The sequence below is a fragment of the Podarcis pityusensis genome (assembly GCF_964106645.2).
Source record: "Podarcis pityusensis genome assembly, chromosome: 1".
Classification (NCBI taxonomy): domain Eukaryota; kingdom Metazoa; phylum Chordata; class Lepidosauria; order Squamata; family Lacertidae; genus Podarcis; species Podarcis pityusensis.
In genome coordinates, this window is record NC_138028.1 from 113,162,298 (window position 1) to 113,181,468 (window position 19,171).

The following is a 19,171-nucleotide window of genomic DNA, read 5'->3' on the forward strand; positions in this document are numbered from 1 at the left end:
CAATGTGACATTTGCTATCAATAAACTGCTTAAAGCAGAATAGGACCCAAATTCCAGAATGAATACTACAGAATTGAACTGGGTTGTGCAATATTGCGCAGACTAGCAGCAAGCCAGCGTATTCCTTTCCTCATCAGTGGTGTCCTGTCAAAATTCAAATGACTGACCTAGTTTCCTAATGTTTTCTACTGCTAAGCCTGATTTATTAAATATATATAGGACATGTTTTTAACTCAAATACTTGTCATTTTAGCTCTGTTGAAAAAGTAATGTTAAAACATTTATTTCTTTGCATGGTGCCACATCTAATTGCAACATACAGTTCAGAGAGTGCCAAAAATATATAGCTACTTTGTTCTGGTTTGAGATCTTAATAGTCATGGGGCATTCTGCCACATCATGTCATCTGGAATATTCTTCCCCCTTTCCCTGTACTTTTTACCTTTCAATAACTTTTCACTCACCACACAGCTTCTTTTCTCAGTTCAGCTAACTTGTGTAAGCGTTGAAGGGCTTTTTCTTGCTTCCTTTCATCTTTTCTTGATTTGGAAGCTACATTTCGGGCAAACTCCCTCTGTTTCAGCTCCTTGAGTCTCTATTAGGAACAATTGAAAGCAGGGTCAGGGGGAAGGGGGGAGGAGAGAAACATTTAATGCAAAAAGAGAGGAAAATACTGCAAAATTATTTAAGAAGCCATTATTTTCAGTTCTCATTAAACCCTCTGATTTATGCATTTATACAAACCGAGAGTAGCCCCCGAATTTAGCATAGCTATGATGGCATTTTGTTCAATTGCTAGTCCTTCATGATTGCTTGTGTATTGTTTTGGTAGCAAAATGGTTTTGTTTAAGGAAATGACCCAATACTACTATCTCTAAATTTATTTATGGGGTATTGTTTAGTTCCAAAAGCATCGATGAGGAGGGAAGATACATTTTTGTGGTTCATCTCAAGCACCAAATGTCTTGAACTGGCCCTTCTTGTTACTCAGCTACAAGTCTTCCATAATGGCAATATTTTTAGGTGGAATTCAATTACATACCAGCAAATTCAGGTCACACGCTTATAGCTGATTGGGAGAACAACAGACTTGCTTCCCAAAAAAGATTGTTCTGGAAAGCACAGGCAACTCCTGTTTTGATGCACCATCATCTAGCCTCCCTGCAGACAATTTGGAATGAATGCTCACTTAAACAGTCAATGTCATCTAATCTACCTCAAAACCAAGGTGAATGTTCAAGGAAGTGCTCACCAAGAAGTGCCCTAAGATATTTATCCAAAGCATTCAATATAAAGCAAGTAGGGAACTAGCTGCCTTGAAATAAAAAAGAAAGAACTCTTGATATAAATCCTAAAATCACAGGTTTCAAAATTATAGATGAGAAGGCAGCATGCTTCTGCATGCCCAGGGGGATGGATTCCATTCTGGCAAGGAACAGGCAGACTTCCCTCAGACCAAGCTGAAACAGAGACCAAAGACACAAATTAAACTACCACTTTGAAACCTGAGATCTGTGGTTGGGAGTTAGAGGGGTGGATGGACAAAGGAACCACCATCCACCCTGCTGAGAGCCTGAGGGCCCTGCTACTGCCTCTATCCACCTGGTCCAGGGTGTGGCCAGCTTTTATAAGGACTGCTGCTGCTGCTCAGCAGAGAGGGCTTCTTCTTTTAAATTGCTTTTAAATTGTTTTTTTATAGCCTTTTTTTTTTAGTGTTTTAACTGAGTTGTTCCAAATTTTCAGTTCAGTTCTCTACTGTTCCACACCAGTTAGTGGTTTTTTTATTAAAAAAAGTTTTTATGAAAATTAATCAGAATTTTAGTGTAAATAGATACTTTAGGGGGGTATAATTTGGCCTAATATACATTATTTGCAAAGCAATTGTCCTCAATGTAATGCATTTTTGTGACGTTTTCACTAATGCATGTACACTTTACCCCAGTATATGCATCTCTGTACACATTACTTGGTTGGATAATTGTGTTGCAATAGATAGAGAAGTGTGCATTGTAAGTTGGTTTGCATATTGTTTCCGAAAGTGCAAATTTGGCAAGTTCACCTTTAAATGTGAACTGAATTGAATTAGTTCCCCATTCCTAATCTGAGGAGTGGCTATGGAAACAGTTTGAGGTTTCCTCTATGATGGTGCAGACATATAGAGAGGATCTTTGTATGTATGTGGGGTTTTTTTTTGGGGGGGGTGCAGTAAAATTGGGGTCTTCTTTTGTTATACAGACAAGCTTATTAAGCTAATCAAAGTTCAGCCTTTCCAATCTGACCCTAATCCAAACAACAACCCAAAAAAATCTAACCAATTACATTTTCAATCTTGGAAGGTAAATACATTCTACCATAGTGGTTAAAATGGACAGATGAGACAATCAAATGCTACACAACTTTATTAAGGACAATCTTCAAAACAAATATTTACACTATGGATAGCAATGGTGCCCCTGTCCTTGCCCCACTGTGTTGCCTCAGAATTACTTCCAACTGCTTTGGCACATCTGCACTCAAAAAAACTAGGCTTAGTATTTTAAGGTATATGTTGAAATAAACAAGGGTGTTTTCCAAAAGGAGTTTGCAACTTTCATCCATCCGATCATTTGTATTATTCATTTATTTTAAACATTTTTAACCTGGTCTTATTCACAAGTGATCCCAGGTGGGGTAAAAAAACACCAAAAAACCAAATTGAGAACAATTACAACAGCATCATTCTGCACAATAATATCAGAAAACATGAGCCAGCAAACAAATAAAAATGGCAGCCATTCACATAGTTGACTACATCTTAAAAGCTAGTCTAGGAGTTAATATCCATCAAAGGCCTTAGCAAAGGCCTGATTTGGTAGTTGAATTTAGGGGCTGGAAAACAAACCAATACAACCCTTTTGTTTCTTCTGTAGTTTAGAGAATGATCCTCAGCAACTCGCTCTGAGTTCTACCTTTCACTCCTGACCATCCACTATAGTTCTAATTTGCCTAACATTGTCACTTCCTGTGCTCTGTGCTTCCACAAACTCACATCTACACAATTCTTCATAAGTCTGATTTAAGTCTATTATTTATAATGGCACATAGATTTATAATGGCACATAGGAACCTGTGTTGTGCCAAGTTGTCACACCAGTGATCTGTTAAACGGAGTCTTGTCCGACCAGACAGTGACTCTGCAGAGGGTCTCCCAGACCTAGCTGGAGATACCTGGAGCTTTCTGCATGCTGGTCTACAGCTCTTTCCTAGCAAGCACCTAGCAAGCACACCGCTGTTCAGGAGTCCTCCTCTCCTCTCCATTTCCTTTCCTTTCCTTTCCCTTAAACTGCAGCCTTTGTGAAGCACATTTGCATGAACCTAATTTATTCACCCTTTAGTAGTTTGGTGTACTCCCTTTCTCATTCTGAGTGATACTAGCGCCGTGCCATCTGTCTCTTCAGATGCTGTCATAAACCTTAAAAAGATGCCGAGAAAGAGCAGAGTGAAATATTACACTCGTGGGTTAATGGGTATTACTTGTCACTTCAGTAGCTCTGCGTGGCTTTTCAGGGAACCCTTGATGGGTACAAATAAATGATTTGGAAGTTAAAATAATCATGACCTCTGCTGTAAGTATTCCCCAGGTGGAGCTTGTGAAAAACATTCCCGTCTGTTGCAAGCTAGAAACAATGAAACTTAGGCATTTTGGACAAGACTTTGGAATATTTGATAGCCTGCACTATACTACAGAATGCTAGGTTACTGAGGCTCCATTTCATAAGACCCAGCTCTTATTTTGTTTGAGGATTGATGGTAGCAGTTGCAACCCCCTCGGTTGGTATTAAAGATATTCTTCTCCTGTCTGTGCAGATTGGGACATCAGGAACATCCACACCACAGACTTAAACTGGTGAAACTATTTTTAAAAACCTGGCTCTCTGGCTAGGCAGTCATGCCCCCATGGCTGCACCGGGTGGGGGGAGCTTCCCATCAGCTGGCGAATATGTGGGTCCAGCTGCCGGGAAGGAGGTGGAGAGTGATGGTTCTCAACCAATGCCCACCAGGGAAACAGTGAGTGTCCGTTCTGTGGACAAGGTCAAAACGCACACTACCGCCAGTGATGGCTAGCCCAACTCCAGGGTGGGTGGGTTGAAGATCTGATGACTGAGGTGACAAGTGGGAGTGGACCTGAATGAAGTCCCCAAGGGACTCAGTCAACTCTGTAGCTCCATTCCCTGAGTGTGCCAATCTGTGGATCCATCTGCTATTGATCAGTTTGCAGGCAAACCAAATTCAAAATTCCCCAGTTGGTGAAAGAGACTGCTGTGTCTTCTACTGGCTGTGGTACTCAGCTGTTGGGTCTCCAGGAGCAGCGGGGTGGTGCCATGAGCAACACAGTGTTACGGTTAAAGGTAAGCAGAATTCTTACAAATTTGCATATATATACAAATATATATTCTGCTGCCAAACTACACTTACAAATTGGTGACTAGGTCTGCCTAAGACTACATCCACAGAAAACAGCCTGTTTAAGTTTGGGATTAAGTGCTTCTTTCACATTCTTACCTTCTTTTTTACTAGCTTGCAAATGGAAGAGCTGTTTAAGGACATGTAACAAAGCATAAAATGGCATTAAAATGTGGAAAACCCATACATTAATAAAAAAAAGATACTGAGAAACACATTAGCTTCATTCCTGGAGACTAGACAGGGACTCACAATGCATTTTAGATTCCTTCATGACAGAGGAAGAAAAGTTCCTGCCTTAAGGGGCTTACGTATCAAGAATATGAAACAGGGGAAGCTGTGGAGGAAAGGGAGGAAAGCAAGGCAGGTGGTAAATGGGGGAAGATGGGCTATTATTTCAGTTATATGTAGAATGAGAACATCAGGGTCCTGTTGGATCAAGTCAAAGGCTTGCTGTCCAACATGCTGTTTTCGCAGAGGCCAACCAGATTCCCATGGGAAGCCAGAACAGGCATGCCTCTAGATGCCAGTTTCTGGGAATATCAAATGGGAAGAGTGTTATTGTGATCAAACCCTGCTTTCAGGCTTCCCATAAGCCTCTGGTTGGCCACTGTGAGAACAGAATGCTGGACTCAATGGGTCACTGGCCTACTCCAGCAGCGCTTTCCTTGTGTCCCCCAACTCTGATTGCCAGCAACTTTTATTCAAATGACAGCCATGCCATTATGAAGAGTGATGCAGTATTGGAGACAGGGCAATGTGTGCTCCATGGCCTGCCCTGCACCTCCTAAGATAGCATAAGATAGTCATACTACCAGTAAGATTCAACTATCAGTTTGGTCAGGTTTTTTTACATGGAGTAGGAAGAGACCATCGGTGCCAGTCAGGCCCCCTCAAAATTTTGATGGCATTTGGCTCCACCCCCGGCTCCTCGTGTTGTTGTGTGATATCAGGATATTGTGTTGGCCCCTCTCAATCATCTTGAGAAGTTGGCACCACTGGAGGGGACACTGTCTTTTCTTTCCCACTAGACCAGTGGTTCTCAACCTGTGGGTCCCCAGAAGTTGTTGGACTACAACTCCCATCATCCCTGAGCTCTGGCCTTGCTAGCTAGGGGTGATGGGAGTTGTAGTTCAACAACATCTGGGGACCCACAGGTTGAGAAAGGCTGATCTAGACAGTAAAATGTCTTGGGCTGGCCTAGTACTTAGGTCTGGTTACAGTCACTTCTGTTCTACTGTAACTTAATTTTTCTGTTTTTGGCCCAAATGGTGTATTCACCCTTGGGCAACACTCCATATACCAGTGGTGGGTATAACCACCACACACTCTAGCATTCACACACGCTAACACAGATATAGGACATACAGGTCATCCTCCTCCTTAGCTGATCTGTGCAGATAGGAGGCAATTTGCATCCCTATCAGGGATAGGAAAGTAGGAAAGGGACAACTGTATTCTCAACAGGGCCTGGGCTGGGTGGAGAGATTTAACCATGTCCATCCACTCTGGTGCTAATTTCTTTGCTCCACAGCTGCCAAAATTAGTGGAGTCTTTGGGCCCCATGGCTGGAGGTTAGCCACTTCTGCATTAGAGCATGGGAACTTGGGGGAGTAGGTACAAAAGGTGGAATCTGAGAAGGTCTTTGAAGGAAGCATAAGGGGAAGGGCATTTGCTTTGCATGCAAAAAGTCCCAGGTTTGGTATGTGGCATCTCCTGGGTAGTGTCTAAAACACTAGGAATCTGTTGCCAGTCAGTGTAGACCAGTGTTCCCCAACCTTGGGCCTCCAGCTGTTTCTGGACTACAACTCCCATCATCCCTCGCTAGCAAGACCAGTGGTCAAGGATGATGGGAAGTGTAGTCCAAAAACAGCTGGAGGCCCAAGGTTGGGGAACACTGGTGTAGACCAATGTAGTTCTCTACAGATGTGGATGGATTACATCTTTCATTATTCCTGACCATTGCACATGCTAGGTAGGACTGATGGGAATTGAAGGGCATTGTGGTAGCTACTCCTGATATAAGAGGTACAAGAGCAAGCTAGACAGGCAAATGATCTAGCTTAATAGAAGGCAACTTCTTGTGTTTCCAGGGGGCATCAAGCAGATTTTGTAGGAGATAATTCCAGGGCATGCTGTGTTGTGACCATGCACAATATTAAAAAAAATAATTGATCCTAAATCCTAAAATGACAAGAGTTTTGTAGGCTTCTTGAATACATGAGTGCATTCCTCATGAAGAGGTCATAGACAGCAGATTTGTTTTGGAGGCAGAAAGAAAAGTAAAATGAGCCTACTGAAACTATTCAAAGACTGCTTGCATGCCTCCCCCACTTGGCTTTAACCTTTCACATTTTACTTTCTTCTTATGACTTTATCTCCCTGAGATTTATTTTAACATAATAGCCCTTTAAGCAGCTACAGACTGCTGCCTTAAATAACATACACATCTGAACACACAATAGGGAAAGAATTTTCACCCCCTTTCAAAAATCCATTATATTGACACTCTTTTATCACCAATGGCACACACCTGATTTTTGTGGCACCACCTGGAGCTGGAGGCATCTTTTTTCAAACCCCAGTGGCACACCAGTGATGAAACAGTCAGGTCTAGACATAGCATAATGAAGTAAACCCATTCCTGCTCAGGAACAGCCAAATTTAGAGATTGAGCTCATGACAGAATCTGGATGTCCTGAAGTTTTATTAACATTAATCTAGGATGACTCATTGCACCCTGTCCAAGTCTGGCAGCAAAGAAAACAAGTATTGCCACCAATGGGGTGGGGAGTGAGGGCCTCTGTCTCTATCCCTCTCCCCCATCACTATAAGCTAAAACAACAACAACCAAGCATAGCATTTGGGTAGCTTTAAAAAGGAAGGAAGGAGTTATACAGTGACAGGCAAAAAGACCTTATAGAGCTGAGGGAAGTCATTGGCTGACATTGGTCATAACCAGGGGTAGGCAGCCTAAGGCCCGGGGGCCGGATGCGGCCCATTCACCTTCTCAATCTGGCCCGTGGACAGTCTGGGAATCAGCGTGTTTTTACATGAGTAGAATGTGTCCTTTTATTTAAAATGCATCTCTGGGTTATTTGTGGGGCCTGCCTGGTGTTTTTACATGAGTAGGATGTGTGCTTTTATTTAAAATGCATCTCTGGGTTATTTGTGGGGCATAGGAATTCATTCATTCCCCCCCCCCAAAAAAAAAAATATAGTCCAGCCCACCACATGGTCTTAGGGACGGTGAACCGGCTCATGGCTGAAAAAGGTTGCTGACCCCTGGTCATAAGGCTTCTGGCAAGAATGAGCAGTAGCAGCTTATTCTAATGAGGGCAGCAATAACAATTAAGCTACTTTGGGCCAACCTGAACCGCCGTATTTTTCCATGTATAAGACGCCCCCATGTATAAGATGACCCCTATTTTTTTTTTAACCCAAAATTAAGAAAATGAAACCCTAAAACAGAAGTGAAAATCTGGATGATTGGTGGCAGAAAGTTGTTGATCTTTTTGGGGGCGATCGCCCTCGAAGCTTCCAGCATGAGGTGCATGCAGTGCACCATGGTGCAGAAGCAAAGGCAGCGACTGGGGCACCACATGCTCCCCCTCAGTGGCAGCTGCTGCTGCGGGGAAGCAGGCTCCCTGGCATGATGCCAAGGAAGACTCTGTGGATCCCTAAGTGTGCCTATGTCGGTTGGCATTAGTCGCTGTGATGTTTGGGCTGAAGAAAGCTTATGAAGTTCCTGAACGATCGACCAGGAGGGAGGGAACATGCCAGTTGGGCATATGTCTCTGCCAGGGCCCTGCTCAAGTGTAGGCTGAACTCCTGACAGTTCCATGTCCAAGACGACCCCCAATTTTTTACTAATTTTTTTAAGCAAAAAACCTCGTCTTATACACGGAAAAATACAGTAAACGTCAGGCTTGCTGCTTTATTAATTTTTTTAATTGTAGTTCCATTAAGGGAAAATGAGGTATAAACATTTTAAATGAATATGCAAGTTCCTCAGACATATCAAACGTGGATGTCAGGGGTTCAGGAGCAGAGGCACAGGAAAGGGAGGAAATAGAGAGCGAGGGGGAGGAGTCCGAAGGAAATGTTAGCGATGACAGCGGTCCGAGGTCTCTGAGTCTTTCCAGCGAATCGGAAGATTCACAGAAAGGGGCTCCCATGGTCAGAGCAAGGGGGGTGCCTAGGGGGACACCCCAGGAAGAAGGGGCCAGAGGGGACTCAGAGAGCAGCAGTTGGAAATCAGGACCAGCGTCCACACCAGAGTGCAGTAGGGGGGAGGAGTCCCAGGCATCGGGATCAGGCGGCGCACTGCCAGTGGGAGGACATGAGTCAGGATTGGCCACGCCTCCATCGGGGAGCGAGGAAACGGTCGAGAGGAAGGTTGAAGGCTGGGCGCGCGCGCCAAGTTCAAATGTACAGGAGGGCGGCGCAGTTGGCAGCCCGGATAGGGAGCCAGGTCCCAAAGCCCGCCGAAAAGAGGGGGAGGAGTCAGGGGGGTCAACGTCAGCGTCAGAAGAATCCAGGAAGGAAGGGACCCCGGGGGGTAGCAGGACCCAGAGGAGAAAGGAGAGACGGAAGAGGTGGAGTAAGGCTAGAATCTTAAACTGGTGTACAGGGGGCGGAGACTCAGATGGAGCTTCGCCGATCTAACCCCTAGACGTAGAGCTGGGGCGCTGCGGCTTGAAAATGGAAACTGTACTTCAATAAAGACTTTTGTACATTACTGCCGGCTAACGTTGGTCCTCTGTGAGCTGGGACCTGGAGCCAGCTCTGACAGTGTGCTTCCAATGTCTGTAGCTATTTGTTAATAAGATTGCCGCCCCCCCACCATAGTGTTAAGATTTAAAATATACACCTAGAAGGTTTTCCTCAAAGCTTACTTCTCTTGTTAGATCCATCTGTTATATGCAGCTAAAAGAGACAGATGTTCATATACTGAAAATTTGAAAAGGCATGATTGTGCTAGCAGAATCCACGCCTGACTTCCACCTTGACAAAGTGCCTGGACCATCCAAGTGCAAGTCATTGTATCAGTTAAACTCATGATGCTTCCATTTGCAGGCTCCTCAGTTTGCTCAGGCAAAGCCTATGTGAATACACCTACACAGGCTCAAGACTCTAGGCACACCATCATCCAAATGGATGGAGATTGGGGCTATGTGTCAGGAGCTCATCCTACGCTCAAGTAGGACCCTGGCAGAGACACATGCCTGACTGGTATGTTCCCTCCCTCCTGGTCGATCATTCAGGAGTTTCAAAAGCTTTCTTCTGCCCGAACATCACAGCGACTGATGCCAACAGACATCGGCACACTTAGGGATCCACAGAGTCTTCGCAGCTTGCATAACAGACCTCAGCAACTCAGCATTTTGGCTAATCTACTTTATTTACATATAAACACACATGGAGCACTGCAACATGACTCCCTCTCTCTCTACCATCAGACAGCAAAGAGAAAAAACAAAGGACAATAGTCCCACTTCACAGAACTCAGTAACACAAACATCCTGTCTCCGTCATTTCCCACTTTGTGGAGTCAAAACATACACCGTCATGTGATAGACAAAAAACCCATGACTGCAATCATGGAGCAGGAATTCTACCACTATGGACAGTTGATGCAATCTCATGCCTCAATCCAATCCACATGTTCACTTAGCATCTTGAGTGACCTTCTAATGTATCAGAGTAAAAGTGTCAGCAAGAAGATCAAAAGAGAATTTTTTATGTGGTATCTGGATGAATCTGGATGTGGAATCTGGTCAGCTGGATGAAACAGAAACTTCACAAGTTTTGGTGACTGGAGCTGTAGGCAGAGAGTGGGACAGAAATAAGACAGGAGAAAAGGCTTGGTGGAATGGTGGCCAAGGGGTATCACTCTCCTTCCAGAGGCAAAGTGGATGGGGAAAAGGATGCAGAGTAAGGATGCTTCCAGATTGTTGCTATTTTGACTGGAATTCAGTCATATTCTGGCAAATTCAAGTTGTGGTATTCTCGTTAATTCGGAGGTCTTTGTGCAAGAAAACCTGCTTCCCCAAAACTCTCTGTGTTAAAGAAAATGGCAGGAAAACACCCTGGAAATGGTGGGATAACACTAGTTTTGACACAATGTGCTCTAACCTCCCTGCAAACAAATTGGGATGAATGATCAATAAAGTGATAATTTGGAGGTGCCCTATGAGGTAGGATGAGCATAAAGGAAGAAAATAGGCATGTGGAAATGGGGTTGCGAGAGGCCAGCTGTAATGAAAATTTTTAGACCATGCATACTTGCCCAAAGCAGTGATATAAACCAACTCTGTGCAGTCCAATTTTGATTTAGATAAGTTTACATCTTCTGCTAATTGATTCCTTTGTCTACTATTGCTATGCTAAAATTGCAATCAAATCTGGAATGGGATAATCCAACTAATGGGTTATTTTAAACCCACAGCTCACAATGAGCGATTTCTCTGCTATTCTTGCATTGCAGCAATGTATTCCTGTTGCAATTAGCAAGAAGCATGGGTTCGTATACTGCATATTAGTTTGGGCTGATTAACATAACTCAATTTTTTAAAGCTAATCAGTTCAAATTGCATATTGAAATCTTATTTAATGCCATGCTCAAATACTGTAATAATGGCTATGATACAAGAACCTCAATAGAACTGATGAGAGTACAACTGAATGCGGTACAAAATTAATTTAGCATATTCATTTTGCATTGGATACTAATTATACATATACTAATCTAGAAGAGAATCAAAAGCATTGCTAAATAGGGATAGCTGGATTGGTCTGCTTCTGTTCTTTGTCAATTTCACATATATTCATTCATAACTGAATTATTCTCTCCTGTTTTTTGCACAAAAATGCAAGGTTTTTTTTATTAAAAAAATCCACAGAACAACACATATTTAACCGCATATTTAAATTTGTACTTTATCATGTGTATATTTCTGAATGCACTATAAACTAAAACATGTTTCAATATGTTTGGGCTTCCCTTTTAGCCAATAACTATATCACAATTAGGATGGGGAAGAAATTCAAATTACATTTAAAGGCAAACTTTCTAATTTGCCCTTTCCAAAATAATATTCAAATCATACTGTGTTTACTATTAGTAAATGGTTTTGAGAATCATAGTAGTGCTAAAGAATAAAAAATAAGTGCAATGCAATCCTATATAATATGTTTACCCAGATGTAAATCACACCAAGTTCAGCAGGAACTTACATTCTTGTGAGTCTGCATTGGATTTCAGCCTTGACACAACATTTGACTCAATGAATAATTGAAAGTATTCCCAAACTATGACTATCAAAAGGACTCTACTATATTTTAAGCATTTTGCCATTCTCTTGTCCTTATCCAGTTAGTGTGCATACACATGGGGAAGCAGATCTCCACAAATCTGTCTGTTGTTGAATGGGGAACTCTGTGTAAACATGGCTATTGTGTTTTTTGGTTCTTTCCTTGTTCTTGCTGCCAGATGCATGCATGTAATTCTTCAAAAAACTGAAATGATTACCGCTATGTTGTGCTACATTCATGTGCCTTTGAGTAGACATTGAATCTGTTTGCTTGTCTCCACCTGCTTTTAATTAATGGGCTTATGTACAAGGGTTTCAAATGATTTGAGGTTGGCTTTCATATATCTTACCTCAACTATTCCTTACCTGATTATTACCTCTCATCATCAGCTATGCTGTTTGGGGTTGATGTGAGTTAGACTTCAACAACATATGGAGGGCACCAGGTTGCCAAATCGCATCGCAACACCTGGGACTGAGCTCTGCTCTACACCCTACCCAATTCCTATTGAAAAGTCCATCAAAGCTGAGTCCATTTCATGTGAACAAAATAGCTGAGGAGAGCATGCTGAATATTTCACCATGATAGCTGGAAAAGGAGCAATGTGTATAACTGCAGTCTGGCCAAATTGCAGAGCTCTAGGATATTTTTGTTAGCTTCAGCAAAAAATCCCAAGAGCACCTCATAAATATTAGTGATGGGAGGGCCAAAGGAAACACCATAAAACTGGAATTAGCATCCTAGCTTTCAGATTTATTTAAATTCATAATCAAAAGATCATAAAACTTGAGGCCATTTGTTTATCTGTAAAAATTGCTACATGTGGCAATTGCCTTGGAGTTGGAGGGTAATTATTTTTAATGATTTTAAGGGGCTCCAGTCTGCCTTCACTGAAGTCAGTGGTAAAGCACTCACTGGCTTCTCCAGGAAACGGAACAAGCTTTCTAATTATAAAGATAAATTTGCAGTAACACCTTGAAGAGCTTTCCTCAACCAAGAAAATTAAAGACAAGCTGGGAGTCATTTTTCTCTCTTTACTTCAAATTTCACTTGACATTTCAATTCCATTTCTGTATCGCATTGGCCTCCCATTTCAAATCTTGTCCAATAGCAAATACGTGAGAGCTTTTTCCAAGCACAGTCAAGACACATAGATGATTACCTTTTGGCACAAGCAATATTTAACCCACCAAAATGACTAATATAGCTGCCTTCAGGCTTAAATCAGAACAGTTATCCAGTGGTCAGCCTCCTACAGTATATGCTGAAGATTGCTGACTGTATCAGGTCCTTTTGAGGCTGGTGGTCTTTTCTTACCCCTGATCCAGGATCTGAAGTTCTTAACATCTAGCTAAATATCTGCATTATCTACCTCTCTATTTCCAACAGAAGCCAGTTCCGAGGCCTCATCATATAGACCTTGGTGGCGATAGCCATTCTACACTATCTGGTAATCAGAGATATACTGGCTCTAGACATAGAGGTTCCTTCTCAGCTGTTATGACACCATCCATGAATTTGCTGAACCTTTTAAAAAGCATTCTGTGTAATAAAATTGTTAAGTTGTCTATTACACAAAGAAGTACAGTGGTACCTTGGTTCTTGAACTTAATCCATTCCGGGAGTCCGTTTGACTCCCAAAACCATTCAAAAGCCAAGGTGTGGTTTCCGATTGGCTGCTGGAGCTTCTTGTACTCAATTGGAAGCAGCGGAAGCTGCGTAAGACATTTGGCTTCTGAAAAACGTTCGCAAACCAGAACACTTACTTCCGGGTTTGTGGCATTCAGGAGCCAATTTGTTTGGGAGCCAAGCCATTCGAGTACCAAGGTACCACTGTACATTCTTTTCATTGTTTGGTTCTTACCAATTTCCACAACTCCCCTCCCCCCTTTAATTATGAACTAGATTCTGCCAGACATAGACTGCAATCCTAAGTGCACTTACCCTGAGCTCAGTGGATTGAGCTGAGAAGCACTTTTACATCAAAAGGACAGACAATTATGTGCCGGATTATTTCCTACTTGAAAAAAATATGAGAGTAAAACACACAAACACACCCATTGAACTCAGTTTGACTTGTGTCCAAACATGGACAAGTATTTTATTTTATTACCTGCACAGCATCTCTTTGGAAATCAAATGCATTCATTATGCATAATGACATGTGGATGGATGACTATTGTATAATGTCTGGGAATACCAAGAACCAGGTCTACAGAGAGGAAAATGAATCCTCTCCACCATATCTATCCCATTGTTTTAGCAGCCTGACTAAGAGAGTATTGTTAACAGGACAGTATGTTGGCCTGTCTCTACACACACCCCACCATCTCACTGGCAGTGTACTTCAAATCGGCTGTATTTTTGCCAAAATGCGATATGTGACTCCTGTGTTAAGTATGGTGATTAAAAATCCATCTTCCTTTCTCACACTGAATTGTGGAGGAAATCCACTTGGCTAATTGCAGTACTGATATATGTGACCTGGGGGTAGCCTTTATGTCTCCTCTGTCTCATTTCTGAAGATATAGGCATGTAAGCAGCTTAGGTTTAAGGATTTAGGGTTGCTGATGTTGCTTTATAGTTGCTCTTTAAGGTGACCCTCACTTAAAAAAACGAAGACATTTGAATCTTCAAAAGGATGGTTTCTTAGACAAGTGTGACCCACCCCACCCCCCTTGGGCAGAGAAGATTGGCTGTCTTCTTTTCCCAGGAGCTGGCCTTTGCTTCACATCAAAAATGAAGAATATTTCATAAAGTGCAGATCGATGTAATTTTCATGCAAAAGCAGATGGTTTGCAAGTAAGGACAAATGTGTTAGCGTGTGGATGTCAAGCACAATATGTTGTCCATTCCACTTCACAGAGAGGTCCATGTGCCTCAGAAATCATCTTGATCTTTTAAAAGTATCCCACCGCACTTGCTAGCTAAATGCTAGCTGATCCCTAGGACTAACTTGTGGTTATCATTCTTCTAACATACTTTCCCTTCCCTTTTAACCAAAAGAATATTCATTGATTAATTAGCTATGGCAGACAGGTTTCAAGTAAGGATGAGAGAAAGACCCACACATCCCAAACAAATGTTTCATATCTAATAATAATAATAAAGAGTTTGTTTCATAATACCTCAGGTACTTTGCTTGAGAAAGACCCACCAAATTTGCTTCAGTTTTTGTCCTAAGTAAACTCAACCAGGTGATAATGTGCAGACTTCCCTAAAAAGGTTGCTAGTCTTACCAAAACTATTTTGAAGCAGCCCTGCTGCTACCAAAACAGAGTTGTGCAAAGTCTGGATTACTGCAAACATATTCTTTGTGGGGCTGCCCTTGGGCCTGATCCAAAAGCTTCAGTTAGTGCAGAACACAGCAGCTGCAGTGCTGATGGGGCAAGTGGCTGACAGCATGTAACAGCTGTGCAAAAACATCTGCATTTCTATTGGGTCAGGTTGAAGGTTCTTGTATTAATATGCAAAGTTTTGATCAACTTGGGTTCGGGATACCTTGAGGATCACCTGAGGCCTTATAATCCCACCTCAATTGCTGAGATGATCCACAGGAGTGCTGTTAAGTTTCCCCACTTGTTCCAGGAGCCTAACTTGTGTCTACTAGAAGTCGGGCATTTAGTGTTGCCAGTCTCATGTTCTGGAGGAGAGATTTGGCAGGCATCCTTGCTGTTAATTTCCCAACATCTCTTGAAGACTTTTTTAAAAAATGCTACCAGGCCTGTTCAGTTGTTGAAACTATTTTGAGATGAGCCAGTCATTTCTGTGATTGCTTTGTATTGTTTTCATTGTATTTAATGATTTATTGTACTTGTAAAATTAGTTGTATAATGCCTTGGTATTTTGTAGGAGGGTGGTCTATAAATAGGTTTATTAAATATATATATATATATATATATATATATATATATGGAAGTGGACCTATATGCCTCCCAGGGAAGTGTGAGGGACAATAGCATTTGTTATTGCTGTTAAAACACTGGCACTTAGGTAGGTCTCAACTATGTTTATCAGTTTACATTCCCTTTGTAAAAAACCATTGTTGCCTGCTATTGGTGAAAGCCAGAGAACACACTGGAATCTCTATTACAACAACAGGCACCTTACACCAAGACAAAAAGACTGCAGAAGATTCAGCCAGGAAATGTAAGAAACACAAGATCGGCTGCTTTGAACAAACTCTATTCCCCCTCCCTTTTAAAAATAAAGTGCTTGAGAGCTATTCCGTGTCCTTGAGAAGCTAGAAGGCAGTGGAGCAGCAGCTACAGTCAGCAAAATGAACCTAATACCCCATTCAGGGAACATTGTCTCTGCAAGGTAGCGGGTGACTCATTTCTCCCTTAAGGTTTCCAGAAATGCTTGCGAGGGGCACTCTTCCCCCCCGCCCCCCGCCGCCATTGCCATTAAATAGTTTACAAGTTTTAAAAAAGTAGACTTTGGTAACGTCTACACAGGAACTGGGAAACTACAGTTGTGAGGAGAGATACTTTGGTTAATATAGGAAACCTTTTCTGATTTAATCCCAGGGCCCCATCTCTCTAGATTTCTTAGTGAGGAGATCCCAAAGGACATCAGACTAGGAAAATGATCTAATCCAGTTTACTGAAGAATTCCTAGAGTTCCTCCAAAGGAGATGACACCCACCCCCACAATATGCAATTCGGAGCCCAACCTTTTTGCTGCCTCAGTTATTATTGCCTACAACATGTATGCATAACCCTGCAGTCAAGTTCATGGTGCCGAGGCATAAACTGTTGGGAGAAATATGGCTAGAAATGCTTCAGTGGAGAAACTTACACCAGTGGCTCATAACACCACTTTTTATTGGAGTAATAACATAAAATTATATCTCAATGGAAAGATGATTTAATGAAAAATGTAATGCAACAAAGTTTGTTCAATTATTGGTATTCTATCAAAAGGTATAGCCAAATAACCAGAAAAAGGAAGCACAACTTGCTTAGGTTGATATGCAGTAGCTTTCCTTCATTCGAATGTAGCCAATGAGCATGAGTGTTTCGAGAGCCAATCAGGTGTTATGAGCCATCAAACCTTGGAAATACACTTTTCCCAAAAGGTTTCCACAGTTTTGGCCACTAGTACTTCCCACCTCCCTCTCTCTCTCCTCACCCCCCCCCCCGGGCCTAGGGTCATTTTGTTTGCTATCTTCAGTACCTTTTCCAGTACTGTGTCACTCCTTTTCAGATGGGGTCAACAGAAGTCTCTACATAGTATCCTAACTGTAGGCCACTATAAGCCCTAAGTCATGGGTAGGCAAACTAAGGCCCAGGGGCTGGATCTGGCCCAATCACCTTCTAAATCTGGCCCACGGACGGTCCGGGAATCAGCGTGTTTTTACATGAGTAGAATGTGTGCTTTTATTTAAAATGCATCTCTGGGTTATTTGTGGGACATAGGAATTCGTTCTTTTCCCCCCCATAAAAAACACCATTCTAAACGCTATTCCACAATTTACTATTATATAAAGTATCTGTTGCAAAATTAATATATGCAAACACATGCTTAAAATCAACTGTCTATAAAAATGATGTTTGTAAAGAAAGGCATAGTTGGGATTCTTTAAATTCTATCTTCTCACATGGAAAGCAAATTGCCATCTCCCTCTAATCTTTATCTCCCATTTGCACAGAATATCAGGCCCTAACAGTTAATTTTCTTCATTGATACAACACAACTATGTTGCATCAATGAACTCATTTAACTGTTAGGGGCTGAGATTCTGTGTGAACGGGAGATAAAGATGAGGGCTGAACTGAATGTTATCTGGTGAACAATTATGTCATGCAAAAGATCCTATTTGGGGGTGGGGTATGAGCAGAAATATTTACTGAAGCATTACTAAAAATCTTATCATTTGCTTCTATAGGTCGCAGTGTAAATACACTACTAGAGAGTAAGGTCCATTGAGCTCTCTGGGACTCACTTGCAAGTAGGAATATTCTGTTGACATATTTGAAATGAACCAGCCTGATTTGTACTTCTCAGACTAATATGTGGATTGGAACACAAGTGTCCTTCATTTTCCCACTTTTCTGAATTTAGTAATACATTTCTTGACTCAGAAATATACCAAAATACATACAATAATCCATGTTTCAATATGTATTTAAAATGTGAAAATGCGTATAAAATGTGTATCCTGCGGTAAATGTGTAGGAAAAATGCATATTTTGTGTGTGTGTGGGGGGGGGGGGATGCTTAATAAGATGTCTGTGTGTCTCTCTGTGTGTTTGGGTGGAAGTGTCCTATGAGCAAAGACATATGAAATGGATGCAGACTGGAGATAGGCTGAACCTAGAAAATTGCACCGCAGTAAATGTTGGAGTTAAATCCTAAATTCCAAATTTTGGTGAATATCAGCATTTAGTCAGCTGAATTTGGGGAAGGTCCAAAAGCATAGCTACAACAGCAAATACGGGCAGCCACCTTGACAGAATCCCCTGATGTTTGTTCTCTGAAATGGGTAAATATACATCTGTTTTCAGATATTCACAATGTTTCTCTGGAAATTTCAGCAACCAAAGACGAATTATCTACATTCTATAGCATTCTGGAAAGGCAAAATACTGCCCAAAGTTTTGTTACTGATGAAGTTCAGTGGGAGTGGCATTTCATCAAATGGTCAGGGCTTTAATACTGTTAAACCAGGAAAGCAGCGATATCATGAACTTTGAATAAATAAACAAATCTCAGAGTACTTAATACTAGGGCTTAAACAATACATTTTACACCCTCTCAGGTGCTCCATATAAAGGAGATGCCAGGTATGTGTTTGCCAATGAAAGGTAGCCATTACAAGGGGAGGAAAAGGGTAATTGCTTTTCTACTGCATCCCAATTTGACACACTGCACAGTTTAGAAAAGGGAAGCAGAAAAAAAGAGGACAGTGCAATCAGTTGGCACCACAGGGGGGAAATTAATAGAGAGGGTGTTTAATTACCTGACTTGGAATTTGGCAAGAGTGTGAGGGTTGACACTCCTGCTCTTAAGAAAAGTGTTATGGGAGTTTAATTATCACAAGCCATCAGGGGCTTGGTTTTATGTCTTCAGAAATGGCAGGGGCCGCAGCACAGTGACACATTGCTTCAATACTTGCTCGCAGGGGGAGGGCAGTAACGAAGAGCCGCCCCTTCCCAAGGGTGAGCGCTTTTTGCAGTGTAAAGAGTTAAAAGGACATCTCTTTCCGCTGTGAGTTCCCCCCTAAGCCTGCTCAGCTGGCAAAATCAAAGCACACTTAGTGGCGTGGTACCCAGAGAGAACTACCAGGCAAGTCTGTTTTCATTAGTGAGGGGCAAAGGCATGAACTGAAGTCCTTGAAACTTTCCCCCCTCTCGTCGTATGCGAAACAAACAACAGGGACAGAACCCGTTGTGGTATGGTGGTGAGA

At 42.0% G+C, this 19,171-nt stretch overlaps 1 protein-coding gene across 2 annotated transcripts in view; it reads right to left on the reverse strand.

The window, feature by feature from the left end:
- The window catches only part of ZNF804A (zinc finger protein 804A), a 260,558-nt gene that overhangs the window by 69,199 nt on the left and 172,188 nt on the right, over positions 1–19,171 (reverse strand). For both annotated transcript variants that reach the window (XR_013991148.1, XM_081023472.1), the window contains exon 3: positions 465–595. Coding sequence is in view for 1 of the 2 variants with exons in the window: in XM_081023472.1 (XP_080879598.1) it covers positions 465–595 (131 nt within the window). In the remaining variant the exon portion in view is untranslated. The remainder of the gene's footprint in view (positions 1–464; positions 596–19,171) is intronic.